The sequence below is a fragment of the Macrobrachium nipponense genome, chromosome 30 (genome assembly GCF_015104395.2).
Source record: "Macrobrachium nipponense isolate FS-2020 chromosome 30, ASM1510439v2, whole genome shotgun sequence".
In the NCBI taxonomy this organism is placed as follows: Eukaryota; Metazoa; Arthropoda; class Malacostraca; order Decapoda; family Palaemonidae; genus Macrobrachium; species Macrobrachium nipponense.
This window is the reverse complement of record NC_087218.1, coordinates 17,050,012-17,067,352: the sequence shown is the minus strand read 5'-3', so window position 1 is coordinate 17,067,352 and position 17,341 is coordinate 17,050,012. Positions and strand designations below refer to the sequence as shown.

At 38.7% G+C, this 17,341-nt stretch overlaps 2 protein-coding genes across 4 annotated transcripts; one reads left to right on the top strand and one right to left on the bottom strand.

The window, feature by feature from the left end:
- Positions 1–265: 265 nt before the first annotated feature.
- LOC135202025 (alpha-(1,3)-fucosyltransferase C-like) lies at positions 266–9,199 on the bottom strand. 3 transcript variants are annotated; one of them, XM_064231301.1, is made up of 6 exons: positions 9,102–9,199; positions 3,403–3,560; positions 3,059–3,176; positions 2,520–2,658; positions 1,474–2,187; positions 266–866 (listed from the first exon to the last, which is right to left on the bottom strand). In XM_064231301.1, the coding sequence occupies exons 2-6, from the start codon at positions 3,536–3,538 to the stop codon at positions 678–680; spliced, it is 1,296 nt and encodes a 431-aa protein (XP_064087371.1). In that variant the 5' UTR covers positions 3,539–3,560; positions 9,102–9,199; the 3' UTR covers positions 266–677. The 3 variants fall into 3 exon arrangements, with proteins under 3 accessions (XP_064087371.1, XP_064087369.1, XP_064087370.1); XM_064231299.1 differs by lacking the exon at positions 9,102–9,199 and adding an exon at positions 8,817–9,095; XM_064231300.1 differs by lacking the exon at positions 9,102–9,199 and adding an exon at positions 8,909–9,095.
- Positions 9,200–14,707: 5,508 nt separating this feature from the next.
- Positions 14,708–15,499, top strand: LOC135201985 (uncharacterized). Its single transcript, XM_064231262.1, has one exon. The coding sequence runs from the start codon at positions 14,708–14,710 to the stop codon at positions 15,497–15,499; it is 792 nt and encodes a 263-aa protein (XP_064087332.1).
- The last annotated feature ends 1,842 nt before the right edge of the window (positions 15,500–17,341 follow it).

Sequence of the window (17,341 nt, the reverse complement as noted above, 5' to 3'; positions counted from 1 at the left end):
TCGATTTTCATAGTCAGCCATAGTGAATACTATCTCTTGATTTTGTACTCTGGAGGTCTGGTGAATTTATAATCTCTAAACAGAACACGAAGCTCACGACAGAACTTTCAGGGGCATTATAATGATCAGTAATGAGTAAACCGTCGCATTGGTGCTTCTGCCAAAACGCCAACAATGAAACTGGTGCGACCAAAGTTGCAGTATTGAACATCGAATGGGTTACCAAGGTCTAGACCTAGTGGGCTACTGTAGTCGAGCGGCTCTGATCATGCAGTTACGGTCGCTTCATTGGAAGTCAAGTATATTTTAGTTTCACCAGACCGTTGAGCCCGAAGGATTAGATAATTTTACGTGGCTAGGAACCAATTGGTTACTTAGCAACGGAACCTAAATCTTATTAAGGGATGCGAACCACATCCAGAGATGAATTCCTATCGCCAGAAATAAATTCCTTTGGTCCTGTGTTGGCAGAGCGGGGAATCGAACCTGCACCCTCAGATCGGTAGACGAGTATGTAACCGACTTGTCCATAGAGAAAGCCAACACAATTATAGGTTGTAGCTCAAGCTTTAGGTTATGAAACAACTTACGGGACGTCGATATATTAATCAAAGATATATAGAGGACTCAGTTAACAAAGGTGATCAACCCAGGCACTCCAGGCGACCCACCAGGTGTCATCGGCGTAGCTCCATCCCAGCCATACAGCGAGACTTCCCGACGAACCAATCGTGGAAGTCTTCGTATACTTTGTGCTCGTAAAATTCCGGGTCGTGTAATCGAGAACACAAGTCGCACATGATTCTCACTCCACCGACCGTTGAAGGCTGATAATACTTCTTCCACTCGAAGTATTGCTCGTATTCCTGTAAAGCCAGTGAGATAGAATAGGATTATTGGCTTTACATAACATGTCTTCCTTCGCAACTGTTCCTCCTAAAAATAAAGACTAGACTAAGACGTGGATGTAACTAGCTTAATCGAGCCGCGTGCAAGATTTCGCCCTCACTCATGAGCTGTGAACATTATATTCCTAATTTAACGTGAAGTGGTCTTCATAATTAATACTCATAATAAGCACTACTAATACCAACAAAAATGATTAAATAAAAAGGGCACAAATTCGAAGTATTGTTCGTATTCCTGTAAAATCAGTGAGTTTGGAAAGAATTATTGCCTGTTCGTCATGTCTCCCTCCCTAACTGATTCTCCTGCTCTTGCAATACTCAGAATAGAATTAAAAACATCTAATTATTGTAGATTATCCCAAATATGAAAATGAAGATACTACTAACATCGATATATCGCTCATATGATTCATATGTATGCATTTATGTATTACGTATAGGGGCATAAGTACGTGTAGGGGTGGTATGTATATCTATAATGCAGATTCACTTTGACGCCCACAGTCGACTTATCATTCGTAACATATTTATGGTTCTATATCCGTGGAGAGAGAGAGAATTTTACCTGAGGATTATCCTTCAAGTAAAGCAATCTCTCCGCCAGCTCCTTCGGCGAATATTCGTTGGCGTTGATGTACGAATTCGGAGGTAGGACCGACGAGTAATTCGCCGAACCTAGAACCACGGGAACGATGGGATAGTGCATCAGATTGTAGACCTTCTCCGTGACGTATTCGCTGCAGAAGTTGTTCTCGAAGGCGAAGTAGAAGAGGTAACCTTCGCCGGCGACCTTCAGACACGGGTCCGTCGTCGTGTTGTACATGTGCTCGACGTACATGGATCCACTGCACGACAGATTCCCGCATCGTCCGTAGACGTCGACCTGGGCGTACTTCTGAACTCTCCTGACGTACTGCAGACGCCTCGACGCAGCTCTGCAGTTGGATATGAACGCCACAGCCAACTTTCTCGCGTAATTCGCCGCTTCCGTCAGCGGAGGGATGACCCACGACCTGGGGAGGAAGTGCGCGTCCTCCTTGGAGATAACGAAGCCATGGCTGAACACGACATCTGAGTCCCGGCGGTAAAACATCGTGCGGTTGAAGAGGCCGTCGTATTTCTCGTATCGGGTTCCGTGCACGCTGTTCGCAAGAGCCGGCGATTCGAAGTTCAACATGACCCAAGGTTGCCGGGGGTCGCGGGGAGACAGGCCCGCCGTGACTGTCTGGGAATCCTTCGCGCCTCTCAGGAAGATGAGGATGGCGTCCGTGGTATTCTTCTGGAAATGAAACTGATGTGTAGGTTGATGGCGACGACAAGGAATCGGTTGTCAAGTTATTATTCAAAATGAATTTAGAAGATATATGGTTGAAACATATCACAAGAGTTTATCAGTTAATTCTCAAGTTCCTAAACTGATTTACCATTGTAAGGCAATTTGCAGTAAGAAAAAAATAGTATAGAATATATTACAATTGGCTTTGTTATTTGCTAACTCAAGGATAGGCAAAGCTGACCTTATGAGACTTAATATATAATTAAACTAACATCCCAAAAGCTTTTAGGTAAACAAGTATGTAACGGATCAGAAAAATTCTATATAAGAATTACCTCTTTGACGTCGTAGACGATTTCACAGGGCAGAGGGCATTCCTCTTTCCTGACTTGGGAGAAGGCGGCGTCCCAATACCCTTTCCCCATGAAGGGACGTGACCACAGCAATGCCCGGGGCACAGAGCCCGACCTGAATCTGAGGGTAGAGGATCCCTTATGATTCTTTGGAACAACAGTGAAACTGGAACAATTACGGCAAAGGTGGGGTGGGAGCCTGAACTAGGTCTAGTAACATGATAACAACTCATCAAGAATAATTGGTCGAAAATATAAATGAAAGATTTGGATGATTCCGTAAAAGGTCTATTCGTTATTCATGTGAAGAATAAAGAAAAGAGAGAGGAAGAAGGCGATAAAGGAAACTATAAATTAACGACAGACGAATGAAAATGAAATCAAAAGGAAACCGATATATATATAGTAACGCGAAATGAAGTTATCAATAACGTCATTTTCATAAGTTGTTTAGTCACTTACAATAAGAACAATGATGATAATAGACATGATAGCAGTTTCTAGATGCTAGAAATAAATACCTTGTTAACTGCGGGACGAGCTTTCCCATAGCTTTCTTTCGAAAGAGCTCCATCACTGGCGCGAATGTTTCATCTCGAAATAGAGCTGATGGGCCCGGGACAGTGTCTGGGAAAGAAGCTGAAGAAGAAGAACAAAAATATCTAAACAAATTAATTCCTTTCGTTAACTTAAAAAAAAATACTATAAAAAAGTGAGCTATCACCAGCATTATTCTCACAGATACTGATTAACCATTGCTAATGCCTTGCCTTTGTAAAAACTTGGATGTATTAAACAGTTTAAATTCAAAAGATGCTTGGGGTATGAGGCAACGACGAAGACTGACAGATGAATGATGACTTACCATTAAGTAGAGGTCCAGCAAAATGACTCGAGGGCTGAGTCAAAATGTTATGATTTATGCGAGGCAAAAGATGAAGAGTCAGTCCACACACTATACATACGAATAAGAAAACAAAGAACTTCTTAGCTTTGCTCATAATTTCCCTTGTAAAATTACACCTGGAAAATAGAGAGCTAATTTCAGCAGGCGAGTTCCACAGTGATTTATAATATATATTTGTTGATATTTAGCCCAAGCTTTCATAGATAAAGGTAATGTTTGAAAGTGTGATGACTTAAATCAGAGCTTTTGAAGAATAGCGGTCCCATACAACCTTTTGAAGAATAGGGGTCCCTTGGGCCTTTTGAAGAATAGGGGTCCCAGTTTGGGCCTTTTGAAGAATACAGATCCACGGACACAACGGTCGGAGATCCCGTAGTTCCGCCACGGCCTTACTGTAACCCCTGTGGCTAGCGCGCGCAGCGCAACATTACTTCTTGCCAGAACATGCCGTGCTTGCCAAGAATCTTTAAATATGCAGATAAGGCGCGAAGCGCCGTTCCGCCACGGCCTTACTGACAGCACACATAAATCGATCGTCCGCGGATATGTAGTTGCTCCCCTATGAATATAACATTGGTACTGACAATCAAACAAGCAGTTGTTTGCTTATCTTTAGGTTTGTTCACCACTGACAACCAATCATGTTATTACTTGTTTTCCTTGGCGGTTGTTCTCCACTTAATACCTTTTTAACAATAGGACCCCAGTTTTATCCTTTTGAAGAATAAAGGTCCCAGGTTCGTATGGGACCGCTATTCTTCAAAAGCTCCCTTAAATCTACTGATTTAATGTTTTAGCATGTTGAATATAGATATTTCTATACATTTTTATTAGTCAGCATATGATACCATATTAAAGCGTCATCTTATTGAAAATTAGTACATATGTATAAATACATATATAATTGTGTATATGTATGTATACATACATATATATGTCTGTATATAGATACTATATACATATGTATATATATAATATATATATATATATATATATTATATATATATATATATATGTATATTACTTATATATATATATATATATATATATATATATATATATATATATATATATATATATATATACATGTTGTTACATACAATAAAGAACTCCCATGCAACCGAAGCTAAGACTGGTACAAACACACCGCTAACATCGTAAACAGGTTGAATGCAGTTAAACATCTTTTTAGTAGTTTTAACAGGTATTTCACACGGCTATCCAGCATCAACCAATGACTTGTTCTCCATTTATATTTGATGACTCGTTTTCAACTTGTTACTGATAAATATGTAGTGAGTTAACGTTGCTTTCTGTAGCATGGACTCGCCCTATGTCTTACATGGGGTCCCCAGACTACATTAACTTATTGGGTCTACGTTAGCACTGGCTTTTGCTCACAGGACAGCTCATCAAGTTAACTACCGAGTTCTGTACCAGTTTTGGTACTGTGTAGAAATGGAAATGTGGTGTCTCAGACCACATGGCTCAGATGACGCCGCCTAAATCTGGTGTGGTAGCTGAGTGTGGAAGGCACACTGGTTGCCATGTTTCAGTGAAGAACTGGAACACTGTAATTTATGAGGCCTCCAAAGCTTTTTTTTCAAATCAGAGACAAAAAGGTGTAATGCATAAATCCTTCATCCCAGCCTTCCTTTTGTCCTTCAAGGAGACCAGATTCGATTTAACTGCAGCACTGGAGTAACAATTATTACAGTAGAACCAGTGCAAGTGGTGGGTTGGAGCTAAAACAGAGTAATACAGCACTGTCAGATTTTATGTGGAAGAACAATCCTTTAGGCCTACCTGGAGCCATTGTAATCTTCTAAATCCGAGACCTTGGCCTATGGTTTCAATTTATGATACTAGGCCGTTGAGTCTCAAATCATAATGCTTGTTCATTGGTTTGGTTGTTCTTGCATAAAAGTTTAATACAGTTCAGAGTGAGACGCACTTTCCAAAATCATCATGCAATGCCTCTGTTCTTGAATGATGGTTTATTGGTTCATGAAAAAACAGGCTCGTGCTTATCTTTACTTACTGTCGCAGCAGTCACACGATCCATCAATGTTGTTATGTCAATTAAAGGTCAGCCATCTCTTTTTTTGTGAAAGAAATATTTGAAGACATTGTAAATGACTTCCTCCGCCTGGCCTCTTAAATTGGTTTTAAATGGATTTATTTTTGGTCTAGTACGGTTGAGTTCAAAGGTCGTTAAATGACATTAGAAGACTGCTTCATCTTACAGTACGTCTGGCAACACTTTTCAAAATTCATGCCACTTGTATGATAGGTACAAGTGTTTATGGTCTCTTCTGATAACATGAATGGAATGTACAACTTTCCATCGTAAAAAATGATCAGTTCTTTGGCAAATCAAGCGGGAATTCTTTCTAAATCCCAATTCGGTGCAATTTTTATATCACAAGTTTGCTAAATTGAACACAACTAAATTTAACACAATGATACTTTCGATCTTTCAAAATAATGTTCAACAATCTTCAAAAGCAGATACGAATAAGGGCATCTAACATGAAAAGGAGTCTCCCTCCAGATGACTGCTCTCATCCCCGACATCATCATCTTCCAATGAAGCCATCTTATGGGTTGATTAAAAGGGAAAGCGCATAACAACCTCATTATTTATATGCCACAGCTTTATTCTCTAACTCTCCTTCTTAGCGGCCTTAATTAAAGCCCCTTCCTCCGAACATCGAGATGTCTTCTATGGGCACAAAATCAGCAGAGAACGTCCTCGGTAAACAAAAGGACGAGACACTGATGATGTAAGAGTAATGGTCCAACCAATCCGTCATGGCGGCGCAGGGTACTACCCCCAGCCACATCCAACTGCATTCGCCACGATATCCCCTCCCCCCCCCCCCCTTTTCCCGGTTTTTTTTTTTTTTTTTTTTTTCGTACTTCTACTTTACTCATTTATAACACATGTGTGTATTGGTTGTCATGCTTAAAATGAGCACTGACTGTTCTATTGCTAAATCCTACATAGTAGGTAATTCTCTTTCGAGTACGAAAAGCACGTTTGTCATTAACTGCAGACGCAAAACATGGAAGGCTTTTATTTCTGTTTATAACGTTTTGAAATTTGTTTCACTGTCTTCAAAGCAGAGCTTTTCATAACTCTAAAATAATTTCCAGCTTACTTCCATAGTGTTATTTACCATGTAGACAAAATGCAGCGTTTTACAAAGAGAGAAAATGAACCTTGTGACTAAGTATAAATCACTGATTATTATTGTACAGGATTAGTTTATACAGATCTGAACCTGATAAAGGCTATTCTCGGCCTGTTTGACTCAGAGAGAGAGAGAGAGAGAGAGAGAAATTTACCTAAGGGTTATCCTTCAACTAAAGCCAGCGAATATTCGTTGGCGTTGATGTACGAATTTGGAGGTAGGACCGACGAGTACGTTTATCCAACGTACCCACCAAAAAATTCACGTGGTTTTGTTTTTCAGAGATATGGCAACCACTTTATAGGTGATGTAAAGTGGTATAGCTGATACAATTCCATTGTCGCATCCTCTCCTATGGCTGTCTTTCGAATGTCACAAATTAATTTCATATAAAATGAAATCAACTGCTTTGAATATGTGGCAAACAACGTGGCTCTTTTGAGCGATAAGCTTCTTCCCGGAGCAGCCATGAGGGGATGGTTTGGATTTGTGTTTGTTTTTTATTCATTTATATTACAGTCTCCTCCGAGTCGCTAATGGATCTCTGGTAATCCGGCGTAATTTGTTAATCTATTAGCTGTTCAGGTAAACGAGTGTCATTAATAAATATGACGCCGACGGAAATATATAGATGTAAAGACAGTACACTGGGCAGTTACTGCGTTAAGATGACACGGGGATATAGGTCTAAAGTTGGTTCACGAGACAGTTAGGCCTATGGATGAAGATGAATTGCGATTATTCCTCAATAGTTGGTTTCCATTTTGAGTTCGATACTTTTGAGTTGATGACGAGAAACTCTCTTCGTTGACCTTTGAACTTTTCTTTGCATCTGTGAACTTTACTTGATAATTCTGGCGTACTCGGCGAGACTTCAAGACCATATCTCTTCCTTACACGAGCTACAATTCAGGAATATATAAGCTACACAATTAGCGAAATCCGTCTCTCATTTCTTCGTACAAATAACGATTCGCGTGATTTTCCAAAGCTTCTCAGTTTCATCAAAAATAGATCACATGAACATCCAGTTACGTCCTCACGTTTTCCTTTCCGAACAGTACAACGCAATTTAAGTATTTACCGACGACAGATATTTAAATAAAAAAAAAAAGCGCCTTTTCTTGTGAAGACGTCTCACCAAGAAAAACCCCGAACCCGAACTGCAGTCCCTGCTGGCAACAGTCCATTTTCGTGCTAGCCCGTGAACACCTGCAAAGTTTCGAGAGAGAAAAAAAAAAAGAACTTGTCGGAAATTACTTCTTTCTATTTTTTCTTATTATAGCTCACCTCTGATAGCAGAACCCTTTTGAAAATTAGGGCTCACAGCTGATGGCAGAACTGCCTAGATATTGGTTCTATTTTTTTTTTTTTTTTTTTTCCATTACTGTCTCTTCAGCTCCTACTGCACTATTTTTCGAAATTCTGTTTAACCCTCCCTCACCCACCCCTTCTAACTCCTTCCACGAGCCACCATTCCCCATCCATTTCAAGAAAAACAATATCACCGGTCCAGCTTCGGGACTGCTCTTTTACCTCATTCACAGGTTAATAAATGACCAAGAGACAAATGTAGAAACGTAAATCTAAAAAAGATAAAAAAATGGGCGAAGGTCCGTACTGGTCTTTTGGGAAAACAATTCCCTAATCTATCATCTGGTATTTGTTTGGAAAGGGGAAATGTAAAATATTTCTTTTAACACTTTACAGACTGCCTACTCTTAGTTCACTTGATACCATTAATCAAAAACAAGCTAAAGGATGCAGCTGACCCTGGCAATTACCGGCCGATTGCATTCACAACGATCGTGTCGAAGACACTTGAGTCGGTTCTTCTAGTGAGACTTCTCTCCTTTCAACACACACACTGACAACCAGGGGATTTAAAGCAAACCACTCAACCTACACCTGCATCTACATACTGAAAGAATTGCTGAACTACTACCTATCATCAGCCTCTCCTGTTTTCCTATTTTTTGTGGATGTGAGAAAAGCATTTGACAGAGTAAACTACCTGAAGCTCTTCCTGAAGATGCATAAAAGAGGCACACCTCTATATTTACTTGGCATTTTATATTGCTGGTTCTCCACACAGCGATTGTGTCAAATGGGGGAACGTACTGTGGTACACATTCGGTTCCCTAAACGGTATTCGCCAAAGGGGCATTCTCTCACCATAGCTGTTCAGTACGTACACAGATGCTCTGAATGTCAAACTGAACTCACTCCCAATCGGATGCACTGTCACAGAAACAACTATAAACAACCTCTGTTACGCCGACGATGTGGTTCTGATTTCCCCATCAGTGCAAGGTCTCCAGCGACTGCCAATGTGCAGAGGAATATGATGTCCTATACAAAGAAACCAAGACCCAGTGCTGTCGCTGTTCCAATAATATCAAACGTTCATCTTCCTCGAGAAGATAAAGCCAACTCAGGTGCTTCTACCGTGACACTAACTTTGAAACTGGTGAGCCTTTTTTCGCCCACGCACCCTTCACCTTATGTCAGAATGTTATTGTGGGTAGTGTTCCTAAAGCCAGGTTGAGCCAGCCAATCTCTAGTCACAATTCCCTCCTGAAAGTCTGAAATTCCCCTAGGTGGGAACTCCCCCCCGGTTGAGAACCATGGAACTGGAGCAACTAAAGTCGTGGTATTGGAAAATCGAATGGGCTACCAAGCACCTGTCAAAAATTGCCGTTTATTCCCCTTGAATAAAAATTTTCCTAGTTTTTTATGAGCACTTGTTTTGAAGTATTTCCTAGTTTCTATGAAAAATATGTTGATATATGATTATTTTGCTCCACAGAAGTTGTTTTATTATATCAACAATAGCAATGAGCTGGTATAAATTAGTACATTGATATTCAAAGTAATAAACCACGTTTTTTGCAAATTTTGTCCATCTCTATAAAATTAGATGACGTATCATTACAGTTGTGTCAAACTTCTTCCTGTGGAGACTATATATATTATTTTCTTATTGTAAGGGCACATGCCAGTAATTTATGCTTGCCTTCTGGACGAAACTCCCTTTTTTTTTGTTTTTTTTTGTATGTTGGGTTACGATTAGAGCACTTGAAGTTTGTTTTTTAAATTGATGTTGTTACGTACCCCTGTAATTTTGTAGATGTGACAACTGTGTTATGCAATATACTCCTCCCGAGTTTTCTTCTAGGGTGGAAAGGTGAAGCTCTCGGATTTTAGCATCTGACTCCACGAAGGCAAGTAAAAGAAGATATTCTTGTAGAATCCAGCCACATCACCTCGTGAATCGTCGTCGCCATTGCAGTAACTTCTTCATAAGGATATTCTGAGATCCTGTTTGCCATTTATGTTTTATTTCTATCGAAGTAACGTAACGTTTTGTTAATAAGTTATGTGTTAGTTTTCTTGCTTCTTAACGTAATTTGGATAATTGTTGTGTTCTTTAAATATTAATTATATGTGTTAAACTTTTACATGCGTCTTTGTGAACCCGTGTGGCATCACTCAAAAAAGAATTGGTGCAGGAAATACAGTTGATTGTTTCTCAACTGCACTTTTGTTGAATAAAAAGGCAATGTTTCTTGACTTTAAGTAAGTTAGTAAACTCCTCAGCACTGTAACTTGGTCTCAATCAAAGCTAGTGGAGGAGGGCTTAAGGTTGAATGAAATCGTACCGAATGTGGCCCTAAAATTCAGCTTAGTTTCACCACATTCTTTGCTGGTCCTTCGAACGAACCGGATGCCATAACGATTCACAAAGGATTTTTTTTTTTTTTTTTTTTTTGATGTTAAAGATAATTTGCGATAAAGTTCACGTTGGTGATGGTTGGCTTTAAAGTCATTTTAGTATAGCTGGCACGTGTCCAAAGTTATTTGGTGAGCAGGGTAAGGTATTGAATTACTTGGAGTGTTTGCCAAGTAATCTGTCGTTTATGGAACATTATTGTTCGTATTTAGTGATTACTCTGTGAAGAAATTCTTGTTGAATTTCGTAGCCATTTTTGGATTTAGGTTTTTCGTGACTAATGTATTTTGTGAATTGATGAAGAGCACGTGGTCAAATTATCTAGCATTCAGTGGATGTTATATTTCAATCAGGTTTAGATAATTTGCTTTACATTTTTTGATATTTGTGCAAGTTTGTTATTGATCCATTAACAAGAAAATGGATTCCAAGATTAGGGTAGTTATTGAAGGGGAAATTATTTCCTTACAAGATTTGCTTGATGAGGCAGGTAGCTGCATTGGTGATACCGATACACCAAAATCGGCCCTCGTAATGTATGAACGTTGTCTTACTGATGGTCTACAACGTTTTGAAGATAGTTGGTCACAGAATGTGACGATTATTTCACAGGATAGTGAATATGAGAGGTTATGTAGAAGTTATGGAGCAATAACTAGATGTGTAAGGAAAGCTATTGCTACTACACAGAAAACTATGAGCGAGATTGACACGGGAGATATAAATCAACGGCCCGCTTTGCCTCCTCCTTCGGCTCCCACTAACCCTCTCCCTCCCCCTAAACTCCCAGCAATTAAGATACCTGAATTTAGTGTTGTGGAGGAAGAATGGCTTGCATTTTGGGATATATTTAACAGTTTAGTTCACGATCGTAGGGATATTTCCGATGTGATTAAGTTTTCTATACTCAGAGCTAGTTTAAGGGATAACGCCTTTAAAGCCATAGGAGGTTTGCTTGTCACTAATGCCAATTATTCAGTAGCTATTCAGACCCTTAAGGAGAAGTACGATAATAAGGAAAAATTGAAACGTAGACTTATGTCCAAATTAACACATTTAGTCCCTCCCAGTCATACAATAGAGGATTTGAACACGTTCAAATTGGATTATGAGAAGATTATTTTACAAATGAACACATTGAATTTAGATGTAGAGGCCATGAACCCGGTTTTCTCTAGTATAATATGCGAGAAATTATCACCTGAAACACGTAAGGCTATAGCTTATAGCTAATAAACATAATAGTATATGTCTCTTGATTTAAAGCAAATTTCCTCAGGTTTGAAATATGTTTGTGAATTAATGGGATTTTGTTACGAAGGTGAGAATTCTAATAAGAGAAAACGGGATCAGGGCAACTATTCTAAAGTGATTCCCTCAAATGTGCAAAACGTGCAGAGAGCACAACTAAGTAACAGTAAACCTAGTAATAGTGGTCCTTACAATAATTGCGTGTTTTACTCATCGAACCATGCCTCTCGCGATTGTAAGCCTTTCAAATCCATTGATAGTAGAAGGGACAGAGTTAAATATTTAAGATTGTGCTTTGCTTGCCTCAAAGGAGGTCATTTATTCTCTGAATGTAGAAATAAGCCGAAATGTAATAGATGTGATGGGTCTCATTACCCGATGATTTGTAAGAGAACAGAAAACCCTGTTAATCCTGCTCCACCAAAGTTGAGTGTAAATAGTACTAATGTTAGTAAATCAAATGTTAATTCTGGGAAATCTCATAATGATTCTAAAGGTGCTGTTAGTAAATGTGATTCCCCAGTAGTTATGACTGCTTCTTTGGGAATTGATAATTCTCAGACTAATAAGATTTCTGTTTCGACTGCTCTTCCTACTGCTAATGTAATTGTGTCAGGGAATGGACATCGTTCCTTTGAGAGAGCACTCTTTGATTCTGGTGCACAAAGAACGTTTATTGCAACGGAATTAGCCCATAAGCTTAGTCTATCGTCCATAGCAACAGTAGCCTTAAAGGTAAAACCATTTGGCAGTGATGCCATGGAAGTTAATTGTAATATAGTAAAAGTTGTGGTGAGACTAGGTAAGATTCGTACTGTCATTAATGCCATTGCATTCGATAGAGTTAATTCCAGAATTTATTCTCCAGGATTAAGTAAGTCAGCTGCGTTCTTGACGAGTAAAGGCATAAAATTAGCAGATAATGATTTAAATTCAGATGAAGTAAATGGTATAGAATTAGTCATTGGAGCTGATTACTATGGAAAATTCATTCAGAACAGTCAAATTTGCTCTGGAATACAGATATTGAATAGTTCTGGTGGTGCACTAATTTTTGGACCTCTTCCTAGTTGGTCTTATGACAATGTAGAATCTAATGAGATTACTACATTAAATGTATGTTGTTCAAGAATAGAAGTAGAGGAAATCCCTATTAATTCTTGTTGTGAAGTTAGAAAATTATGGGATTTAGAAAGTGTTGGTATTCGTCACTCTGAAATTAGTCCTGAAGAAAGAGAATCAGTTAAGTGTTTTAAGGATAAAGTAAAAAGGATTGACAATAATTTTAGTAAAACTTACAAGGATGTGTCAGTCTTGATGGATGAGTATCCAGTAATAAATGCGATTCTTGAAGACGCTAATATGCCTCTACAAGAATGGGTCAGTAATGATTCAGAGTTTAACAGAACCATAGATGTTATCAAAGAAAGAGTAAACGTTTTGGGTTTAGAGTGGTATCTAGCACAAGATGAGATGTCACTGAAGGAAGTAAATTGTGAGTATAAAGGACCTTTAACCAAACGAAAGGTTTTATCAATAGTAGCTCGGATGTTTGATCCTCTAGGATTATTGTCACCAATACAGGTGAGAGGTAAATATTTTTTTAAATGTTTGTGGAGTAACTACGGGTGGGATGACCCTTTGCCAGAATCATTATGTTCAAGGTTTGATGAAATTTGCAAGTGTTTTAGAAATGTAGAAAGTTTTAAGTTTCCTAGGTTTGTTGTACATCCTGAATGTTCCCACTTACATGTATTTTGTGATGCCTCTAACAAAGCATATGGAGCTGCTGCCTATGTGATTGATTTCAAGAGAAGTGTAAGCAATTTACTGGTCAGTAAGTGTAAAGTGGCAGCAAACCCTAAACAGACTATTCCGCGTTTGGAATTGACAGCCTTGTCCTTGGGTGCGAAACTTGCTGGAAGATTAATGCAGAATGATGATTTAAGAGTTAGTTCTTGCACTCTCTGGAGTGACTCCATGGTTTCTATTTGTTGGGTGAAGAACAATAATAGTAAAATTCCCTATGTACGAAACAGTCACTGAAATTAATGAATTCAAGTTTCCTCTACGGTATACCCCCTCTAAGGATAATCCAGCTGATATTGCTAATCCAGAGGTAGTAATAGTAAAGATTTAGCGCAAAATTCCTTATGGTGGAATGGCCCTAAATGGCTTTTAACTGGTGATTATCCCCAGTCTTTAGCTACAGAAACTGTGCATGTTAATGAAATTCTTTCAGAACCTAAGTTTGTTCACCCTCCAACCCATTAATTGACTATCCCCACGTTATAGTAATTTAAGTAAGCTTAAACGTATCATGAGGTCAATATTGCTTTTTCTTAAGTGCAGTAAAGGTTCTAAGTTTGTTGTTAACGAAATGAAAGCACTTGTCCTCCTTGAACAGAAGCAACATTTTTCTACTACCAGAATGTACCTCTGTGATAAGAATTCACATGGAGTGTCCATGGATGTTAAGAACTTGTGTAATCAGTTAAACTTATTTGTTGATGAGGAAAATCTTATTAGGTCTCAGAGTCGCATGAAAAACGCTTCCATGTCTTATGATACTCAGTGCCCAATGTTATTGCCTTCCAGAAGTTATTTAACAGTGTTTGATAGTTGAACATTTGCATAGACATCATCACCATTGTGGTGTCAATTCTGTACTGGTATTGTTGAGAGAAACGTTTGGGTACCTAAAGCACGACAAGTTATCAAATCAATTCTGTCCAAGTGTGTTTTCTGTCAGAAGTTAACCAAGAAACGGTTGTCTTTGCCCCCTCCCCCGCCATTACCCACAGAAAGAGTGAGATATGATAGACCTTTCCAATCAGTAGGAGTTGATTATACCGGTGCTATTAATGTTTTTGATCATGAGACTGGTTGGAGGAGAAGGTCTTTGTAGTCTATTTACCTGTACTACGAGCAAGGCGGTTCATTTTGAATTGACTCATTCCATGACTGCTTCCGATTTCCTACTGGCTATTCGACGCTTTCTAGCGTATAATTTTCTGCCGAGTCTGATTATATCTGACAATGGTAGGAATTTTGTTGGATTTAATATTTCCTGAAGGAAATTATGGAGGAACCAGAGGTAAAGTCTACCTTGAAGGAAATTGTGTTAATTGGAAGTTCATTACACCGCGAGCCTTCCCTTCTGGAGGACTTTTATGAACGCCTTGTTGGTGTTCTAAAGGGATGTTTGTCCAAGGCCTTGTATCACAAACATGTATCCTTTGAAGAGTTGAGAACTATACTTGTTGAGTTTCAAGCTGTGATAAATTCTCGACCACTGACTTATCTCTCCTCTGATCGAGATTGTGAGGCTTTGACTCCCTCCATGTTACTTTATGGGCGAAATGTTTGTATTTCCCCTCTTAACAATTTAGCAACTGATGACCCTGATTTCATGAGTTCAAGTGATCTTAGAGCACAATATTTTAGATTATCATCAGTGTTAAGGAAATTTGAGAACTCTTGGAAAAGAGACTATTTAGTGTCCTTGAGAGAGAGACATAATAATTCTAGTAATAATCTCTCTGCAAATGTGAAAGTTGGGGACATAGTGATGGTAGACTTAGAAGATCATCTGGGTAAAGGCTATAGATCCCTCCTCTCATTGGGTAAGGTTACCCAGCTGTTCCCGTCGTCTGATGGTGTGATTAGGTCTGTAGAAGTGAGAGTGAATAATAAACTATACATGAGATCAATCACAAAGCTTGTACTTCTGGAATTACCCGAGAGGGAATTTAATAGTGTTGTAACTCAGGAGCCAGATAGTGTGCCTCTGAATGGTACTAGACCTCGGTGTGCAGCAGCAATCCGCTGTGATCAAGAGAGAAAGGATTTAATTTCTATGGATGTACTCTAAATGTATATTTGATTTAAATTTTGGGTGCAGTTGTAATTACTTCTAATTAAATATGATTCTTCTTGGGGGAGAATGTCAAAAATTGCCATTTATTCCCCTTGAATAAAAATTTTCCTAGTTTTTTATGAGTACTTGTTTTGAAGTATTTCCCAGTTTCTATGAAAAATATGTTGATATATGATTATTTTGCTCCACAGAAGTAGTTTTACTATATTAACTATAGCAATGAGCTGGTATAAATTAGTACATTGATATTCAAAGTAATAAACCACTTTTTTTGCAAATTTTATCCATCTATTAAATTAGATGACGTATCATTACAGTGGTGTCAAACTTCTTCCTGTGGAGACTATATATATTATTTTCTTATTGTAAGGGCACATGCCAGTAATTTATGCTTGCCTTCTGGACGAAACTCCCTTTTTTTTTGTATGTTGGGTTACGATTAGAGCACTTGAAGTTTGTTTTTAAATTGATGTTTGTTACGTAACCCTGTAATTTTGTAGATGTGACAACTGTGTTATGATATACTCCTCCCGAGTTTTCTTCTAGGGTGGAAAGGTGACGCTCTCGGATTTTAGCATCTGACTCCACGAAGGCAAGTAAAAGATATTCTTGTAGAATCCAGCCACATCACCTCGTGAATCGTCGTCGCCATTGCAGTAACTTCTTCATAAGGATATTCTGAGATCCTGTTTGCCATTTATGTTTTATTTCTATCGAAGTAACGTAACGTTTTGTTAATAAGTAATGTGTTAGTTTTCTTGCTTCTTAACGTAATTTGGATAAATGTTGTGTTCTTTAAATATTAGTTATCTGTGTTAAACCTTTACATGCATCTTTGTGAACCCGTGTGGCATCACCCAAAAAAGAATTGGTGCAGGAAATACAGTTGATTGTTTCTCAACTGCACTTTTGTTGAATAAAAATGCAATGTTTCTTGACTTCAAGTAAGTTAGTAAACTCCTCAGCTCTGTAACTTGGTCTCAATCAAAGCTAGTGTAGGAGGGCTTAAGGTTGAATGAAATCGTACCGAATGTGGCCCTAAAATTCAGTTTAGTTTCACCACAGCACCTGTAGATGGTAGCTCAAGCTTTAGGTTATGAAACAATTTACGGGATGTCGTTATATCAATCAAGATAAAGAGAGGACGCACTTAAGAATCATCAACGTGACGTCATCAACACATCTTTTTCCCAACAATGAAACTGCTGGTGGGCAAAAAGCCTTTCCGCTTCACTACTGTATAAGACGAACGTTGACCATTCAAGTTAATCTGCACCTTATTTCTAAGCAATGGTTCAGTCGTGTGTTGCTGTAAGATGCACGAATAGGTGGGGAAAGCGAAGCCTAGTATCCTGGCATCGTATTCACAGCGAAAGTGACTTGGAAAGAAATTAGTGACTGGTAGCCACTCGCTGTCCAACTCATTGAGGGCTTAAAGAGAATTAAGATGAAAGCAAGCAGTGGGACAAAGCACTTCGTAACCTGGCCTAAATTGCTCAAGAGGTATAAGATAGAGCACTTGCTCAGTAAATGAGTAATATTATTACTAAGTTCAAAAGAGCGCCAGACGATAGCACCGCCATGTCTACACGCTACCATTAAGAGAACGGCTGCCGAGGCCAACCATTGCCGAGAACAACGTTCCAATAATATTTTCCCGCCACCACCAACACATGGACAGAAGTTTTCACCCGTATCTAATTCGTACTATCTTTCAATTGGAAGTTTACCTTTATGAAGCATTATAATCTAATACAAAATATTAAATCAGAAAAGCATTTGCGGATTGAAGTATTCAGATTTACATATTTTTGTTGACATCGTTTCGGAAGACTG

Excerpts from the sequence above, each read along its gene's own strand:
- LOC135201985 (XM_064231262.1), top strand. The coding sequence starts at position 14,708 with ATGGAGGAACCAGAGGTAAAGTCTACCTTGAAGGAAATTGTGTTAATT.
- LOC135202025 (XM_064231301.1), bottom strand. The coding sequence starts at position 3,538 with ATGAGCAAAGCTAAGAAGTTCTTTGTTTTCTTATTCGTATGTATAGTG. Across the intron at positions 3,177-3,402 it reads TGCTGGACCTCTACTTAATG|CTTCTTTCCCAGACACTGTC; the intron begins GTAAGTCATCAT and ends CTTCTTCTTCAG. Across the intron at positions 2,659-3,058 it reads CTCGTCCCGCAGTTAACAAG|ATTCAGGTCGGGCTCTGTGC; the intron begins GTATTTATTTCT and ends CTCTACCCTCAG.